The 16,319-nt window shown below is 56.4% G+C and overlaps 1 protein-coding gene across 3 annotated transcripts in view; it reads left to right on the plus strand.

The window, feature by feature from the left end:
* The window catches only part of ANKRD52 (ankyrin repeat domain 52), a 60,147-nt gene that overhangs the window by 10,331 nt on the left and 33,497 nt on the right, over positions 1 to 16,319 (plus strand). For 2 of the 3 annotated variants that reach the window (XM_058822033.1, XM_058822036.1), the window contains exons 9-16: positions 1,732 to 1,810; positions 4,872 to 4,986; positions 6,579 to 6,661; positions 6,745 to 6,862; positions 9,784 to 9,852; positions 11,558 to 11,698; positions 13,115 to 13,183; positions 14,468 to 14,579. In XM_058822033.1, coding sequence (XP_058678016.1) covers positions 1,732 to 1,810; positions 4,872 to 4,986; positions 6,579 to 6,661; positions 6,745 to 6,862; positions 9,784 to 9,852; positions 11,558 to 11,698; positions 13,115 to 13,183; positions 14,468 to 14,579 — 786 coding nt within the window. The remainder of the gene's footprint in view (positions 1 to 1,731; positions 1,811 to 4,871; positions 4,987 to 6,578; positions 6,662 to 6,744; positions 6,863 to 9,783; positions 9,853 to 11,557; positions 11,699 to 13,114; positions 13,184 to 14,467; positions 14,580 to 16,319) is intronic. The other variant, XM_058822037.1, reaches the window with a different exon arrangement.

A 16,319-nucleotide genomic window follows, 5' to 3' on the forward strand; every position in this document is an offset into this window, starting at 1 on the left:
CACCTCGGGGTTGGGGTCAACTTCCAGGTGGGCACCTCACATTTGGGGTCAACTTCCAGGTGGGCACCTCACATTTGGGGTCAACTTCCAGGTGGGCACCTTGGGTTTGGGGTCAGCTTCCAGGTGGGCACCTTGGGGTTGGGGTCAGCTTCCAGGTGGGCACCTCAGGGTTGGGGTCAGCTTCCAGGTGGGCACCTCACGTTTGGGGTCAACTTCCAGGTGGGCACCTTGGGTTTGGGGTCAGCTTCCAGGTGGGCACCTTGGGGTTGGGGTCAACTTCCAGGTGGGCACCTCACATTTGGGGTCAGCTTCCAGGTGGGCATCTTGGGTTTGGGGTCAACTTCCAGGTGGGCACCTCGGGGTTGGGGTCAACTTCCAGGTGGGCACCTCACATTTGGGGTCAACTTCCAGGTGGGCACCTTGGGTTTGGGGTCAGCTTCCAGGTGGGCACCTTGGGGTTGGGGTCAGCTTCCAGGTGGGCACCTCAGGGTTGGGGTCAACTTCCAGGTGGGCACCTTGGGGTTGGGGTCAGCTTCAGGTGGGCACCTCAGGGTTGGGGTCAGCTTCCAGGTGGGCACCTCAGGGTTGGGGTCAGCTTCCAGGTGGGCACCTCACATTTGGGGTCAACTTCCAGGTGGGCACCTCAGGTTTGGGGTCAGCTTCCAGGTGGGCACCTCGGGGTTTGGGGTTGTGGGGTGGTGGGGTGTGGTTACAGGTGGAGGATCCTTGGGTTTTGGCCTTGGGGGGTCTTGGGGTTACAGATGAGGAAACCTCAAGATTTTGGGGTTGGAGGGATGGGGAAGGTGTTGGGGTGCAGCTCCAGATCCCGAATCCTTGGGGTCTGAGGATAGGGGATGGGGAAGGTTTTGGGGTGTGGCTCCAGGTGAGGGATCCTCAAGATTTTGGGGGTTTTGGGATGGAGAAGGTGTTGGGGTGTGGCTGAGCCCCTCCCGGGGGTGGTTTTGGGTTTTTGGGGTGGTTTTGGGTTTTTGGGGTGGTTTTGGGTTTTGGGAGGTTTGGGATGTGTCTGAGCCCCTCCTGTTGGTGTTGGGGTTTTTGGGTAAGTTTTTGGGTGGTTTTGGGGTTTTGGGGTGGTTTTGGGGTGGTTCTGCGTTTTTGGGATGGTTTTGGGGTGGTTTTGGGGTGTGGCACTGAGCCCCTCCTGGGGGCGTTGGGTGGATTTGGGGTTTTGGGGTGTTTTTGGGGTGTTTTTGGGGTGTTTTTGGGGTGTGTCTGAGCCCCTCCTCTTGGTGTTGGGGTTTTTGGGATGGTTTTTGGGTGGTTTTGGGGTTTTGGGGTGGTTTTGGGGTGGTTCTGCATTTTTGGGGTGGTTTTGGAATGGTTTTGGGGTGTTTTTGGGGTGTGTCTGAGCCCCTCCTGGGGGCGTTGGGTGTTTTTGGGGTGTTTTTGGGGTGTTTTTGGGGTGTGTCTGAGCCCCTCCTGTTGGTGTTGGGGTTTTTGGGTAAGTTTTTGAGTGGTTTTGGGTTTTTGGGATGGTTTTGGGGTGGTTCTGCGTTTTTGGGGTGATTTTGGGATGGTTTTGGGGTGGTTTTGGGGTGGTTTTGGGGTGTGGGTGGATTTGGGGTTTTTGGGGTGTTTTTGGGGTGTTTTTGGGGTGTGTCTGAGTCCCTCCTGGGGGCGTTGGGTGGATTTGGGGTTTTTGGGGTGTTTTTGGGGTGTTTTTGGGGTGTTTTTGGGGTGTGTCTGAGCCCCTCCTGGGCATTCCTGCAGAGCAAGGAAGGGAAGAGCCCCCTGCACATGGCGGCGATCCACGGACGGTTCACGCGCTCGCAGATCCTCATCCAGAACGGTCAGCGGCGCCTTCCTGGCCGATCCCAAATTCCCCTGAAACTTCCAGAACCCCCTTGGAGGGTCAGGGAGGGGGTTCAGACCTTCCCAAGTCATCACCCCAAAATCCCCAGGGAGGTTCTTGTGGTGTTTTCCCCAATACTCCTGTCATAAAATTTGAATATTCCCATCAGATCCTCCAAAATTCCAATATTTTCCCCAAAATTCCTGTTGACGTCCTCCAAAATTCCAGGATTTTGGATTTGGGGCCATCTCTGGGATGGGAGTTTGGGGATTTTGAATCTTGAGGGTGTCCCTGGGGTGGGAATTTTGGGATTTTGGAGCTTGGATCTGTTGCCAGTGCGGGAATTCCAGGATTTTGGATCTGGGGTCATCTCTGGGATGGAATTTTGGGATTTTGGAGCCTGGAGTGGGAATTTTGGGGATTTTGGAGCTCAGGGGTGTCCCTGGGATGGGAAATTTGGGGATTTTGGTGCTTGGATCCGTCCCCAGGGCGGGAATTCCGGGATTTTGGATTTGGGATGGGAATTCCAGGATTTCAGAGCCTGGATCTCTCCCTGGTTTGGAAATTCTGAGATTTTGGATCTGGGGCTGTCCCCGGATTTGGAAATTCCAGGATTTTGGATCTGGGATGGGAATTCCAGGATTTCAGAGCCTGGATCTCTCCCTGGTTTGGAAATTCTGGGATCTGTCCCTGGTTTGGAAATTTGGGGATTTTGGAGCCCGGAACCTTCTCAGGGGTGGGAATTCTGGGATTGTTGGATTTGGGGTGGGAATTCTGGGATTTGGGAGCTGGGGATGTCCCTGGGGTGGAAATTCTGGGATTTGGGGTTTGGGGGTGTCCCTGGTTTGGAAATTCTGAAATTTTGGAGCCCAGAACCTTTTCTGGGATGGGAATTTGGGGATTTTGACTCTGGGGTGGGAATTCCAGGATTTCAGAGACTGGATCTGTCCCTGGGTTTGGAAATTCTGGAATATTTGGATCTGGGGTGGGAATTCCGGGATTTCAGAGCCTGGATCTGTCCCTGGGTTTGGAAATTCTGGAATATTTGGATCTGGGGTGGGAATTCCGGGATTTCAGAGCCTGGATCTGTCCCTGGAATGGGAATTTGGGGATTTTGGATCTGGAATGGAAATTGCAGGATTTCAGAGCCCGGAGCCGCTCCCTTGGGTGGGAATTCTGGAATTTTGGCTTTGGGGCTGTCCCTGGTTTGGAAATTCTGGGATTTTGGAGCTCAGAACCTTCTCTGGGATGGGAATTCCAGGATTTCAGAGCCTGGATCTGTGCCTGGGGTGGGAATTGCGGGATTTTGGATCTAGGGCTCTCCCTGATTTGAAAATGCCAGAATTTTGGAGCCCGGTGCCATCCCTGGGATGGGAATTTGGGGATTTTTCATCTGAGGCTGTCTCTGGTTTGGAAATTTGGGGATTTTGGCAGTCAGAACCTTCTCTGGGGTGGGAATTCCAGGATTTTGGAGCTTGGTTCTGTCTCTGGGCTTGGAAATTTCAGGATTTTGTATCTGGGATGGGAATTCCAGGGTTTCAGAGCCTGGATCTCTCCCTGGTTTGGAAATTCTGAGATTTTGGATCTGGGGCTGTCCCCGGATTTGGAAGTTCCAGGATTTTGTATCTGGGATGGGAATTCCAGGATTTTGGAGCTGGGGCTGTCCTTGGTTTGGAAGTTCCAAGATTTTGGAACAGCCCGGATCTGTCCCTGGGTTTGGAAATTCTGGAATATTGGGAATTCTGGGATTTCAGAGCCTGGATCTGTCCCTGGAATGGGAATTTGGGGGATTTTGGATCTGGAGTGGAAATTGCAGGATTTCAGAGCCCGGAGCCGCTCCCTTGGGTGGGAATTCTGGAATTTTGGCTTTGGGGCTGTCCCTGGTTTGGGAATTCCGGGATTTCGGAGCCTGGAACCTTCTCTGGGGTGGGAATTCCAGGATTTTAGAGCCTGGATCTGTGCCTGGGGTGGGAATTGCGGGATTTTGGATCTAGGGCTCTCCCTGATTTGAAAATGCCAGGATTTTGGAGCCCGGTGCCATCCCTGGGATGGGAATTTGGGGATTTTGCATCTGAGGCTGTCTCTGGTTTGGAAATTCGGGGATTTTGGAGCTCAGAACCTTCTCTGGGATGGGAATTCCAGGATTTTGGAGCTTGGTTCTGTCTCTGGGCTTGGAAATTTCAGGATTTTGTATCTGGGATGGGAATTCCAGGGTTTCAGAGCCTGGATCTCTCCCTGGTTTGGAAATTCTGAGATTTTGGATCTGGGGCTGTCCCCGGATTTGGAAGTTCCAGGATTTTGTATCTGGGATGGGAATTCCAGGATTTTGGATCTGGGGCTGTCCTTGGTTTGGAAGTTCCAAGATTTTGGAACAGCCCGGATCTGTCCCTGGGTTTGGAAATTCTGGAATATTGGGAATTCTGGGATTTCAGAGCCTGGATCTGTCCCTGGAATGGGAATTTGGGGATTTTGGATCTGGAGTGGAAATTGCAGGATTTCAGAGCCCAGAGCCGCTCCCTTGGGTGGGAATTCTGGAGTTTTGGCTTTGGGGCTGTCCCTGGTTTGGAAATTCTGGGATTTTGGAGCTCAGAGCCTTCTCTGGGGTGGGAATTCCAGGATTTTGGAGCTTGGATCTGTCTCTGGGCTTGGAAATGTCAGGATTTTGTATCTGGGATGGGAATTCCAGGATTTTGGATCTGGGGCTGTCCTTGGTTTGGAAGTTCCAAGATTTTGGAGCCCGGATCTGTCCCTGGGTTTGGAAATTCTGGAATATTGGGAATTCCGGGATTTCAGAGCCTGGATCTGTGCCTGGAATGGGAATTTGGGGATTTTGGATCTGGAATGGAAATTCCAGGATTTCAGAGCCCGGAGCCGCTCCCTTGGGTGGGAATTCTGGAGTTTTGGCTTTGGGGCTGTCCCTGGTTTGGGAATTCCGGGATTTCGGAGCCCGGAACCTTCTCAGGGGTGGGAATTCTGGGATTGTTGGATCTGGGGTGGGGGGTTCGGGGATTTGGGGTCCCGGAATGTTCCGGAACAGAGCGGAGCCTCTCCCCCGCAGGCAGTGAGATCGACTGTGCTGACAAGTACGGCAACACCCCCCTGCACGTCGCTGCTAGATACGGCCACGAGCTGCTAATTAGTACGTTAATGACCAATGGTGCTGACACTGCCAGGTGAGCCCGGGCTGCCCTTCCAGAACCTTCTGGGGGGGGGGGGGGGGGGGGCTGGGAGGGTCCTGTCAGGGTTTCCAGAATGTTCTGTGTCCTGCTGGGTCCTGGAAGCGTTTCCAGGATCTTACGGGGGAGTCCTGGAAAGGTTTCCAAAATGTCCTCAAAGGGTTTCCAGAACGTTCTAAGCTCCCGGAAGGGTTCCCAAAGTGTCCTGGGAGGGTTTCTAGAATGTTCTAGGTCCTGCTGGGTCCTGGAGGGGTTTCCAGAATGTTCTAAGCTCCTGGAAAGGGTTCCCAAAGTGTTCCGGGAGGATCCTGGGAGGGTTTCCAGAATGTTCTGGGAGAGTCCTGGAAGGATTTCCTGAATGTTCTGAGCTCCTGCTGGGTCCTGGAAGGGTTTCCAGAATGTTCTGGGAGAGTCCTGGAAAGGTTCCTAGGATGTTCTGGGTCCTGGAAGGGTTTCCAGAGTGTTCTGGGAGGATCCTGGTAGGGTTTCCAGAATGTTCTGGGTCCCGGAAGGGTTTCCAGGATCTTAGGGGGGAGTCCTGGAAAGGTTTCCAAAATGTCCTCAAAGGGTTTCCAGAACGTTCTAAGCTCCCGGAAGGGTTCCCAAAGTGTCCTGGGAGGGTTTCTAGAATGTTCTAGGTCCTGCTGGGTGGTCCTGGAGGGGTTTCCAGGATGTCCTGGGTGGGTCCTGGAAGGGTTCTGTGCTCCTGCTGGGTCCTTGAAGGGTTTCCAGAATGTTCTAAGCTCCTGGAAGGGTTCCCAAAGTGTCCCGGGAGGATCCTGGGAGGGTTTCCAGAATGTTCTGGGAGAGTCCTGGAAGGATTTCCAAAATGTTCTGGTCTCCTGCTGGGTCCTGGGAGAGTTCTGGGATGTTCTGGGTGGGTTCTGGGAGGGTTTCCAGAATGTTCTGAGCTCCTGGAAAGATTCCCAAGGTGTTCTGGGAGGATCCTAGAGGGGTTTCCAGAATTTTCTAGGTCCTGCTGGGTCCTGGAGTGTCTTGGGAGGGTCCTGGAAGAGTTCTGGGGTGTTCTGGGTCCTGGAAGGGTTCCTGAAAGGTCCTAGGACAGTTGTGCAAGGGTTTCCAGAATGTTCTGGGAGGGTCCTGGTAGGGTTTCCAGAATGTTCTGAGCTCCTGCTGGGTCCTGGAAGGGTTTCCAGAATGTTCTGGGAGAGTCCTGGAAAGGTTCCTAGGATGTTCTGGGTCCTGGAAGGGTTTCCAGAGTGTTCTGGGAGGGTCCTGGAAAGGTTTCCAGAATGTTCTGGGTCCTGTAAGGGTTTCCAAAATGTTCTGGGTCCTGTAAGGGTTCCTAAAGGGTCCTGGGAAGGTCTTGGAAGGGTTTCTAGAATGTTCTGGGTCCTGGTGCCAACCCATGTCCCATCCCAGGGCTTGATCCAGCCCTGGAGGGATCTCACCAGGACAAAAGACCGGGAGACCCCAAAGAAGAGCCCAAAACCCTTCCCAGAGGTTCCATTTCCTGCTGGCAGCACCTTGGGGAGGTTTAAATGCCAAAATAAAAAAAAAAAAAAAAACACCTTGAGGAGGTTTCCAATCCCAAAATTCCCATTTCTGCCCCCAAACCGCCCCTGCAGGCGCGGCATCCACGACATGTTCCCCCTGCACTTGGCCGTTCTCTTCGGCTTCTCCGACTGTTGTCGCAAGCTGCTTTCCTCAGGTGACCGTCCCCGCCCCGTCCCCGTGCCGGCCCCGCCCGGGTGGCCCTTGGGGACAGCCAGGTGACGCCGGTGTCCCCCCCAGGTCAGTTGTACAGCATCGTGTCCTCGCTGAGCAACGAGCACGTGCTGAGCGCCGGCTTCGACATCAACACCCCCGACAACCTGGGCAGGACCTGTCTGCACGCTGCTGCTTCCGGAGGGTGGGGACACCTTGGGGACATCTGGGGACTCCTTGGGGACATTTGGGGACGCTTGGGGACATGGGGATAACCTGGGGACAGCCTTGGGATAGGCTGGGGTAATGGGGACATGGGGATAACCTAGGGACAGGCTGGGAATAGGCTGGGGTAATGGGGATATGGGGACATGGGGATAACCCTGACAGCCTGGGCAGGAGCTGTCTGCACGCTGCTGCTTCCGGAGGGTGGGGACACCTTGGGGACATCTGGGGACACCTTGGGGACACCTGGGGACATGGGGATAACCTAGGGACATGGGGACAGCCTTAGGATAGCCTAGGGACACCCGGGGATATGGGGACATGGGGATAACCCCGACAGCCTGGGCAGGAGCTGTCTGCACGCTGCTGCTTCCGGAGGGTGGGGACACCTTGGGGACACCTTGGGGACATTTGGGGACTCCTTGGGGACATGGGGATGACCTGGGGACAGCCTTGGGATAGGCTGGGGTAATGGGGACATGGGGATAACCTGGGGACAGGCTGGGAATAGACTGGGGTAATGGGGACATGGGGATAACCCCGACAGCCTGGGCAGGAGCTGTCTGCACGCTGCTGCTTCCGGAGGGTGGGGACACCTTGGGGACATCTGGGGACACCTTGGGGACACCTGGGGACATGGGGATAACCTAGGGACATGGGGACAGCCTTAGGATAGCCTAGGGACACCCGGGGATATGGGGACATGGGGATAGCCCCGACAGCCTGGGCAGGAGCTGTCTGCACGCTGCTGCTTCCGGAGGGTGGGGACACCTTGGGGACACCTTGGGGACATCTGGGGACTCCTTGGGGACATTTGGGGACGCTTGGGGACATGGGGATAACCTGGGGACAGCCTTGGGATAGGCTGGGGTAATGGGGATATGGGGATGTGGGGATGTGGGGATAACCCCGATAACCTGGGCAGGAGCTGTCTGCACGCTGCTGCTTCCGGAGGGTGGGGACACCTTGGGGACATCTGGGGACACCTTGGGGACACCTGGGGACATGGGGATAACCTAGGGACATGGGGACAGCCTTAGGATAGCCTAGGGACACCCGGGGATATGGGGACATGGGGATAACCCCGACAGCCTGGGCAGGAGCTGTCTGCACGCTGCTGCTTCCGGAGGGTGGGGACACCTTGGGGACACCTTGGGGACATCTGGGGACTCCTTGGGGACATTTGGGGACGCTTGGGGACATGGGGATAACCTGGGGACAGCCTTGGGATAGGCTGGGGTAATGGGGATATGGGGATGTGGGGATGTGGGGATAACCCCGATAACCTGGGCAGGAGCTGTCTGCACGCTGCTGCTTCCGGAGGGTGGGGACACCTTGGGGACACCTTGGGGACATCTGGGGACTCCTTGGGGACGCTTGGGGACATGGGGATAACCTGGGGACAGGCTGGGAATAGACTGGGGTAATGGGGATATGGGGATAACCCCGACAGCCTGGGCAGGAGCTGTCTGCACACTGCTGCTTCCGGAGGGTGGGGACACCTTGGGGACACCTTGGGGACATTTGGGGACTCCTTGGGGACATGGGGATAACCTGGGGACAGCCTGAGGAGACATAGGGACACCTGGGGACAGCCTTGGGACAGCCCCGACAGCCTGGGCAGGAGCTGTCTGCACGCTGCTGCTTCTGGAGGGTGGGGACACCTTGAGGACACCTTGGGGACATTTGGGGACACCTTGGGGACACCTGGGGACAGCTGGGGACACAGGGACAGTCTGGGGATAGGCTGGGGACACCTGGGGACATGGGGACAGTGCTCTGATCGAGGGCACGGACCTGCTCAGAGCTGGATGAGTTCTGGGGGTGACACTTGTGGGAGGGACATTTCTGAGTGGCACGGTGACGCTTTGGGTGCCTGAGGGACACTTTGGGTGACATGGAGACATTTTTGGATACCTGGAAGACACCCTGGGTGTCGTGGGGACACTCCAGTTGTCATGGGGACATTTCTGGTTCCCTGAAGGGCAGTTTGGGTGGCGTGGTGGCACTTTGGGTGGCATGAGGACACTCTGGGTGGCATGGTGACACTCTTGATTACCTGAGGGACATTTCTGGTTCCCTGAAGGGCAGTTTGGGTGGTGTGGTGGCACTTTGGGTGGCATGAGGGGTGGCATGGTGACACTCTTGATTACCTGAGGGACATTTCTGGTTCCCTGAAGGGCAGTTTGGGTGGCGTGGTGGCACTTTGGGTGGCATGAAGGGTGGCATGGTGACACTCTGATTACCCGAGGGACATTTCTGGTTCCCTGAAGGGCAGTTTGGGTGGTGTGGTGGCACTTTGGGTGGCATGAGGGGTGGCATGGTGACACTCTTGATTACCTGAGGGACATTTCTGGTTCCCTGAAGGGCAGTTTGGGTGGCGTGGTGGCACTTTGGGTGGCATGAAGGGTGGCATGGTGACACTCTGATTACCCGAGGGACATTTCTGGTTCCCTGAAGGGCAGTTTGGGTGGTGTGGTGGCACTTTGGGTGGCATGAGGGGTGGCATGGTGACACTCTTGATTACCTGAGGGACATTTCTGGTTCCCTGAAGGGCAGTTTGGGTGGCGTGGTGGCACTTTGGGTGGCATGAGGGGTGGCATGGTGACGCTCTTGATTACCCGAGGGACATTTCTGGGTCCCTGGGGGACACTCTGGGTGGCTGGGGGACACCTGGTGGCACGGGGACATTTCTGGGTAGGTGGAGGACACTCTGGGTGGCACAGTGACATTTCTGGGTGCCTGAAGGACATTTCTGGGTGGCCTGGTGACACGCTGGGGTGGCCTGGTGACACTCTGGGTGGCACAGTGACATTTCCGGGTGCCTGAAGGACATTTCTGGGCGGCCTGGTGACACTCTGGGGTGGCCTGGTGACACTGCCGTGTCCCTGTCCCTTGCAGGAACGTTGAATGTCTGAACCTGCTGCTGAGCAGCGGCGCCGACCTGCGGAGGAGGGACAAGTTCGGGAGGTGAGCGGGGACACCTGGGGACACCTGGGGACACCTGGGGACACTTGGGGACATCCTGGTGTCCCCAGATCCCAGAGCTGAGTCACCTGGGGCCACCTGGGTTGGGAATTCCTGGTGTCCCCAAATCCCAGATCAGGGTTGGGGACATTTCTGGGTTCCTGAGGGGCCACCAACGCTCCCTCCTGGGACCCCCCGGGATGGGGGCTCCAAACCCCCTGCAGGTCCTGGAAGGGTCCCCAAAGTGTCCTGGGAAGGTCCTGGAAGGGTCCCCAAAGTGTCCTGGGAAGGTCCTGGAAGGTCCCCAAAGTGTCCTGGGAGGGTTCCTGGGGCGTTCTGGCCTCCTGCAGGTCCTGGAAGGGTCACAAAGTGTCCTTGAGGGTCCTGGAAGGGTCACAAAGTGTCCTGGGAAGGTCCTGGGAGGGTTCCTGAGGTGTTCTGGGAAGGTCCTGGAAGGGTCCCCAAAGTGTCCTTGAGGGTCCTGGAAGGGTTCCCAAAGTGTCCTGGGAGGGTTCCTGGGGTGTTCTGGCCTCCTGCAGGTCCTGGAAGGTCCCCAAAGTGTCCTGGGAGGGTCCTGGAAGGTCCCCAAAGTGTCCTGGGAGGGTTCCTGGGGTGTTCTGGCCTCCTGCAGGTCCTGGAAGGTTCCCAAAGTGTCCTGAGAAGGTCCTGGAAGGGTCACAAAGTGTCCTGGGAAGGTCCTGGGAGGGTTCCTGAGGTGTTCTGGGTCCTGGAAGGGTTCTGGGGATATCCTGGGCTCCTGCAGGTCCTGGAAGGGTTTCCAGAATGTTCTAAACTCCTGCTGGGTCCTCGAAGGGTTCCTGAGGTGTTTTGGGTCCTGGAAGGGTTCTCAGGGTGTCCTGGGCTGCTGCAGGTCCTGGGTGGGTTCTTGAGGTGTCCTGGGAGGGTCCTGGAAGGGTTTCCAGAATGTTCTGAGCTCCTGCAGGTCCTGGAAGGGTTCCTGGGGTGTTGTGGGAGGGTCCTGGAAGGGTTCCCGGGGCGTCCTGGGCTCCTGCAGGTCCTGGAAGGTTCTGGAAGGGTTCCCGGGGCATCCTGGGCTCCTGCAGGTCCTGGAAGGGTTCCTGGGGCATCCTGGGCTCTGGAAGGTTCTGGAAGGTTCTGGAAGGGTTCCCGGGGCATCCTGGGCTCCTGCAGGTCCTGGAAGGTTCTGGAAGGGTTCCCGGGGCATCCTGGGCTCCTGCAGGTCCTGGAAGATTCTGGAAGGGTTCCTGGGGCATCCTGGGCTCCTGCAGGTCCTGGAAGGTTCTGGAAGGGTTCCCGGGGCATCCTGGGCTCCTGCAGGTCCTGGAAGATTCTGGAAGGGTTCCTGGGGCATCCTGGGCTCCTGCAGGTCCTGGAAGGTTCTGGAAGGTTCTGGAAGGGTTCCCGGGGCATCCTGGGCTCCTGCAGGTCCTGGAAGGTTCTGGAAGGGTTCCTGGGGCATCCTGGGCTCCTGCAGGTCCTGGAAGGGTTCCCGGGGCATCCTGGGCTCCTGCAGGTCCTGGAAGGTTCTGGAAGGGTTCCTGGGGCATCCTGGGCTCCTGCAGGTCCTGGAAGGGTTCCTGGGGCATCCTGGGCTCTGGAAGGTTCTGGAAGGTTCTGGAAGGGTTCCCGGGGCATCCTGGGCTCCTGCAGGTCCTGGCAGGTGCGCAGGGCTCCGGGCGGGTCCCTGAGGCCGCGCTGTCCCCTCTGTCCCCCGGCGTGTCCCCAGGACCCCCCTGCACTACGCGGCGGCCAACGGCAGCTACCAGTGCACGGTGACGCTGCTGACGGCCGGGGCCGCCGTCAACGAGGCCGACGGCAAAGGCTGCACGGCCCTGCACTACGCGGCCGCCTCCGACACCTACCGCAGGTGAGGGCACCTGGGCACGGCCGGGGGGCGCTGGGGGCGCCGTGGGCATCGTCACCAGCCCGGGTGGCGCTGGGGGCACTCTGGGCATCGTCACCAGCCCAGGTGGCGCTGGGGGCGCCGTGGGCATCGTCACCAGCCCAGGTGGCGCCGGGGGCACTGCGGGCATCGTCACCAGCCCGGGTGGTGCCGGGGGTACAGGGGGCACTGTCGGCGATGGCAAAGGCTGCACGGCCCTGCACTACACGGCCGCCTCCGACACCTACCGCAGGTGAGGGCACCTGGGCACTGCCGGGTGGCGCCGGGGGTGCTGCGGGCGTCGTCACCAGCCCAGGTGGCGCCAGGGGCACTGCGGGCATCGTCACCAGCCCGGGTGGTGCCGGGGGTACAGGGGGCACTGCGGGCATCGTCACCAGCCCGGGTGGCGCCGGGGGTACAGGGGGCACTGTCGGCGATGGCAAAGGCTGCGCGGCTGCCTCCGACACCCACCGCGGGCGAGGGCGCTGCCGCCAACCCCGGGTGGCACCGGGGCGCTGCCACCAGCCTGAGGTGGCACCTGTGGGCGCTGTCACCGACCTCAGGTGGCCCTGAGAGTGGCACTATGGGTGTTGTAACCAGCTTGAGGTGGCACTGGGCGCGTTGGCACCAGCCCCAGGTGGCGCTGGGCGCGCTGGGAGGGCGCCCTGGGGGCACTGTGGGCATTGTCACCAGCCTGAGGTGGCACTGGGAGTGGCACTATGGGTGTTGTAACCAGCTTGAGGTGGCACTGGGCGCGTTGGCACCAGCCCCTGGGGGCACTGTGGGCATTGTCGCCAGCCTGAGGTGGCACTGGGAGTGGCACTATGGTTGTTGTCATCAGCCTGACGTGGCGCCAAGGGCACTGTGGGGGCACCCTGGGGGCACCGTGGGCATTGTCACAAGCCTGAGGTGGCACCCGGGAGCACCGCGGGCATTGTCACCAGCCTGACGTGACACTAATGCCACTGGGGCTGACACAGGGGTGGCACCCTGGGCACTGTCACCAACCTGCGGTTGCATTAAAGGTGGCACAGTGGTCACTGTCACCAACCTACAGTGGCACTGGAGGTGACACCATTATCATTGTCACCAACCCGTGGTGGCACTGTGGTGTCCCCATGGTCACTGTCACCAGCCCGCAGTGGCACTGGTGGCACCGTGGTGTCCCCATGGTCACTGTCCCCTGTCACCATTGTCACCGCGGTGGCCCTGGTGGCACCGTGGTGTCCCCATGGTCACTGTCACTGTCCCCTGTCACCATTGTCACCGTGGTGTCCCCATGGTCACTGTCATTGTCCCCTGTCACCATTGTCACCGTGGTGGCCCTGGTGGCACCGTGGTGTCCCCATGGTCACTGTCCCTGTCACCATTGTCACCGCGGTGTCCCCGGTGCCGTTGCAGAGCCGAGGCTCACTCAGGACCCAGCGAGGAGGAGCCCCTGAAGGAGTCGAGGCTGAAGGAGGCGTTCTTGTGAGTGCTGGGAGGGACTGGGAGGGACTGGGAGGGACTGGGATTAACTGGATTGAACTGGGAATGGACTGGGATTGACTGGGATTGAACTGGGAATGGACTGGGATTAACTGGATTGAACTGGGAATGGACTGGGATTAACTGGATTGAACTGGGAATGGACTGGGATTGAACTGGGATTGAACTGGAACAGACTGGGATTAACTGGGAATGGACTGGGATTGACTGGGATTGAACTGGAACAGACTGGGATTAACTGGGATTGAACTGGGATGGACTGGGATGGACTGGGAGTGGTCTGGGAATGGACTGGGATTGAACTGGAATGGACTGGGATTAACTGGGATTGAACTGGAATGGACTGGGATTGACTGGGATTGAACTGGGAGTGGACTGGGATTGAACTGGGAATGGACTGGGATTAACTGGGATTGAACTGGGAATGGACTGGGATTAACTGGATTGAACTGGAATGGACTGGGATTAACTGGGATTGAACTGGGAATGGACTGGGATTAACTGGGATTGAACTGGAATGGACTGGGATGGACTGGGAGTGGACTGGGATTAACTGGGATTGAACTGGGAATGGACTGGGATTGAACTGGGAGTGGTCTGGGAATGGACTGGGATTGAACTGGGATGGACTGGGAATGGACTGGGATTGAACTGGGAATGGACTGGGAATGGACTGGGATTGAACTGGAATGGACTGGGAATGGACTGGGATTAACTGGATTGAACTGGAATGGACTGGGATTAACTGGGATTGAACTGGAATGGACTGGGATGGACTGGGAGTGGACTGGGATTAACTGGGATTGAACTGGGAGTGGACTAGGAACCGACTGGGAATGGACTAGGAATTAACTGGGAATTTGCTAAAATTTACTGGGAATTTGATGGGATTTTACTGGGGATTTGCTGGGAATTTGCTAAAATTTTACTGGAATTTTGTTGGGAATTTACTGGGAATCTGTTGGGAATTTGCTAAAATTTACTGGGATTTTACTGGGAATATTGCTGGGAATTTGATAGCAATTTTGCTGGGATTTTTTTTTCTGGGAATTTTACTGAGAATTTGCTGGGAGTTTAATGGGAATTAGCTGGGATTTTACTGGGAATCCTCTCTGCAGACCCTCAGCAGAGGAACCCCTGCTCCTGTTCCAGCCCAAACCCACCCCCTCACTCCCAGCACTTTCTGTTTTGAGATTTTGTGACTTTCCCTACAGATTTTTTTATCCTTTTCTTTGATTTTTTTTTTGGGTTTTTTCCCAATTTTAGCTGTCTGGAATTCCTGCTGGACAACGGTGCTGACCCCTCCCTGCGGGACAAGCAGGGCTACACCGCCGTCCACTACGCGGCCGCCTACGGCAACCGGCAGAACCTCGAGCTGGTGAGGGCTCCAGGAGAGGGGAAATCAGCCCCAAAAATGGGGGAAAACAGCCCCAAAAATGGGGGAAAACACCACCAGGAATGGGGGAAAGCAGCCCCAGAAAATGGGGGAAAACAGCCCCAAAAATGGGGGAAAATCGTCCAGGAAAAGGGGGAAAATCACTCCCAGAAATGGGGGAAAATACCACCAGGAATGGGGGAAAACAACCCCAGAAAATGGGGCAAAACAGCCCCAAAAATGGGGGAAAACACCTCCAAAAATGGGGGAAAACAGCCCCAAAAATGGGGGAAAACACCACCAGGAATGGGGGAAAACACCACCAGGAATGGGGGAAAACAGCCCCAGAAAATGGGGGAAAACAGCCCCAAAAATGGGGGAAAATCATCCAGGAAAAGGGGGAAAATCACTCCCAGAAATGGGGGAAAACAGCCCCAAAAATGGGGGAAAATACCACCAGGAATGGGGGAAAGCAGCCTCAAAAATGGGGGAAAACAGCCCCAAAAATGGGGGAAAACAGCCCCAAAAATGGGGGAAAACACCACCAGGAATGGGGGAAAGCAGCCCCAATAATGGGGGAAAGCAGCCCCAAAAATGGGGGAAAATATTCCCAGGAAATGAGGGAAAACACCCCTAGAAATGAGGGGAAAATCAGGCCGGGAATGAGGGGAAAGTCAGGCAGGAAATGGAGGAAAAAACTTCCCAGAAAAGGGGGAAAATCGTCCAGGAAAAGGGGGAAAATCACTCCCAGGAATGGGGGAAAATACCACCAGGAATGAGGGAAAATCAGCCAGAAAATGAGGGGAAATCATAGAGGAAATGGGGTAAAACACCCCAATAAAGGGGGAAAATCATCCCCAGGAAAAAGGGAAATCCTCCCTGGGAAATGGGGGAAAATCATTCCCAGAAATGGGAGAAAACACCTCCAGAAATGGGGAAAAATATCCCCAGGAATGGGGGAAAATATCCCCAGGAATGGGGGAAAACACCGCTGGAAATGAGGGGAAAATCATCCAGGAAATGAGGGAAAATAATTCAAGAAATGGGGGAAAACACACCCAGGAAATGGGGGAAAATTATCCCCAGGAAAGGGGGAAGATGGTTCCCAAGAAAGGGGGAAAAACACCCTCAAAAATGGGGGGAAATCACCCCCAGGAATGGGGGAAAACCCTGGGAAAGGGGGAAAATCACTCAGGAAATGAGGGGAAATCACTGCCAGGAAATTAGGGAAATTACAGAGGAAAAATGGGGAAAATCATCCAGGAAAAGAAGGAAAATCAGGCCCAGGAAAGAGGGAAATCCTCCCGTGGAAATGGGATAAATCATCCCCAGGAATGGGGGAAAACAGTCCCAGAAAATGGGGGAAATAATCCAGGAAATGGAGAAAATCATCTCCAGGAAAGGGGGAAATCCTCCCCAGGAAATGAGGGGAAATAATTCAGGAAATGAGGGAAAATCACCCAGAAAAAAGGGGGGAAATCACCCCAAGGAAAGGGGGAAAATCAGCCAGGAAATGAGGGGAAAAAAATCAGGAAATGAGGGAAAATCACCCAGAAAAAAGGGGGAAATCACCCCAAGGAAAGGGGGAAAATCAGCCAGGAAATGAGGGGAAATAATTCAGGATATGGAGGAAAATCACCCAGAAAAAAGGGGGGAAATCACCCAGAAAAAAGGGGGAAAATCAGCCAGGAAATGAGGGGAAATAATTCAGGAAATGGGGGAAAATCACCCAGAAAAAAGGGG

Source organism: Ammospiza caudacuta, chromosome 31 (assembly GCF_027887145.1).
Source record: "Ammospiza caudacuta isolate bAmmCau1 chromosome 31, bAmmCau1.pri, whole genome shotgun sequence".
NCBI lineage: Eukaryota > Metazoa > Chordata > Aves > Passeriformes > Passerellidae > Ammospiza > Ammospiza caudacuta.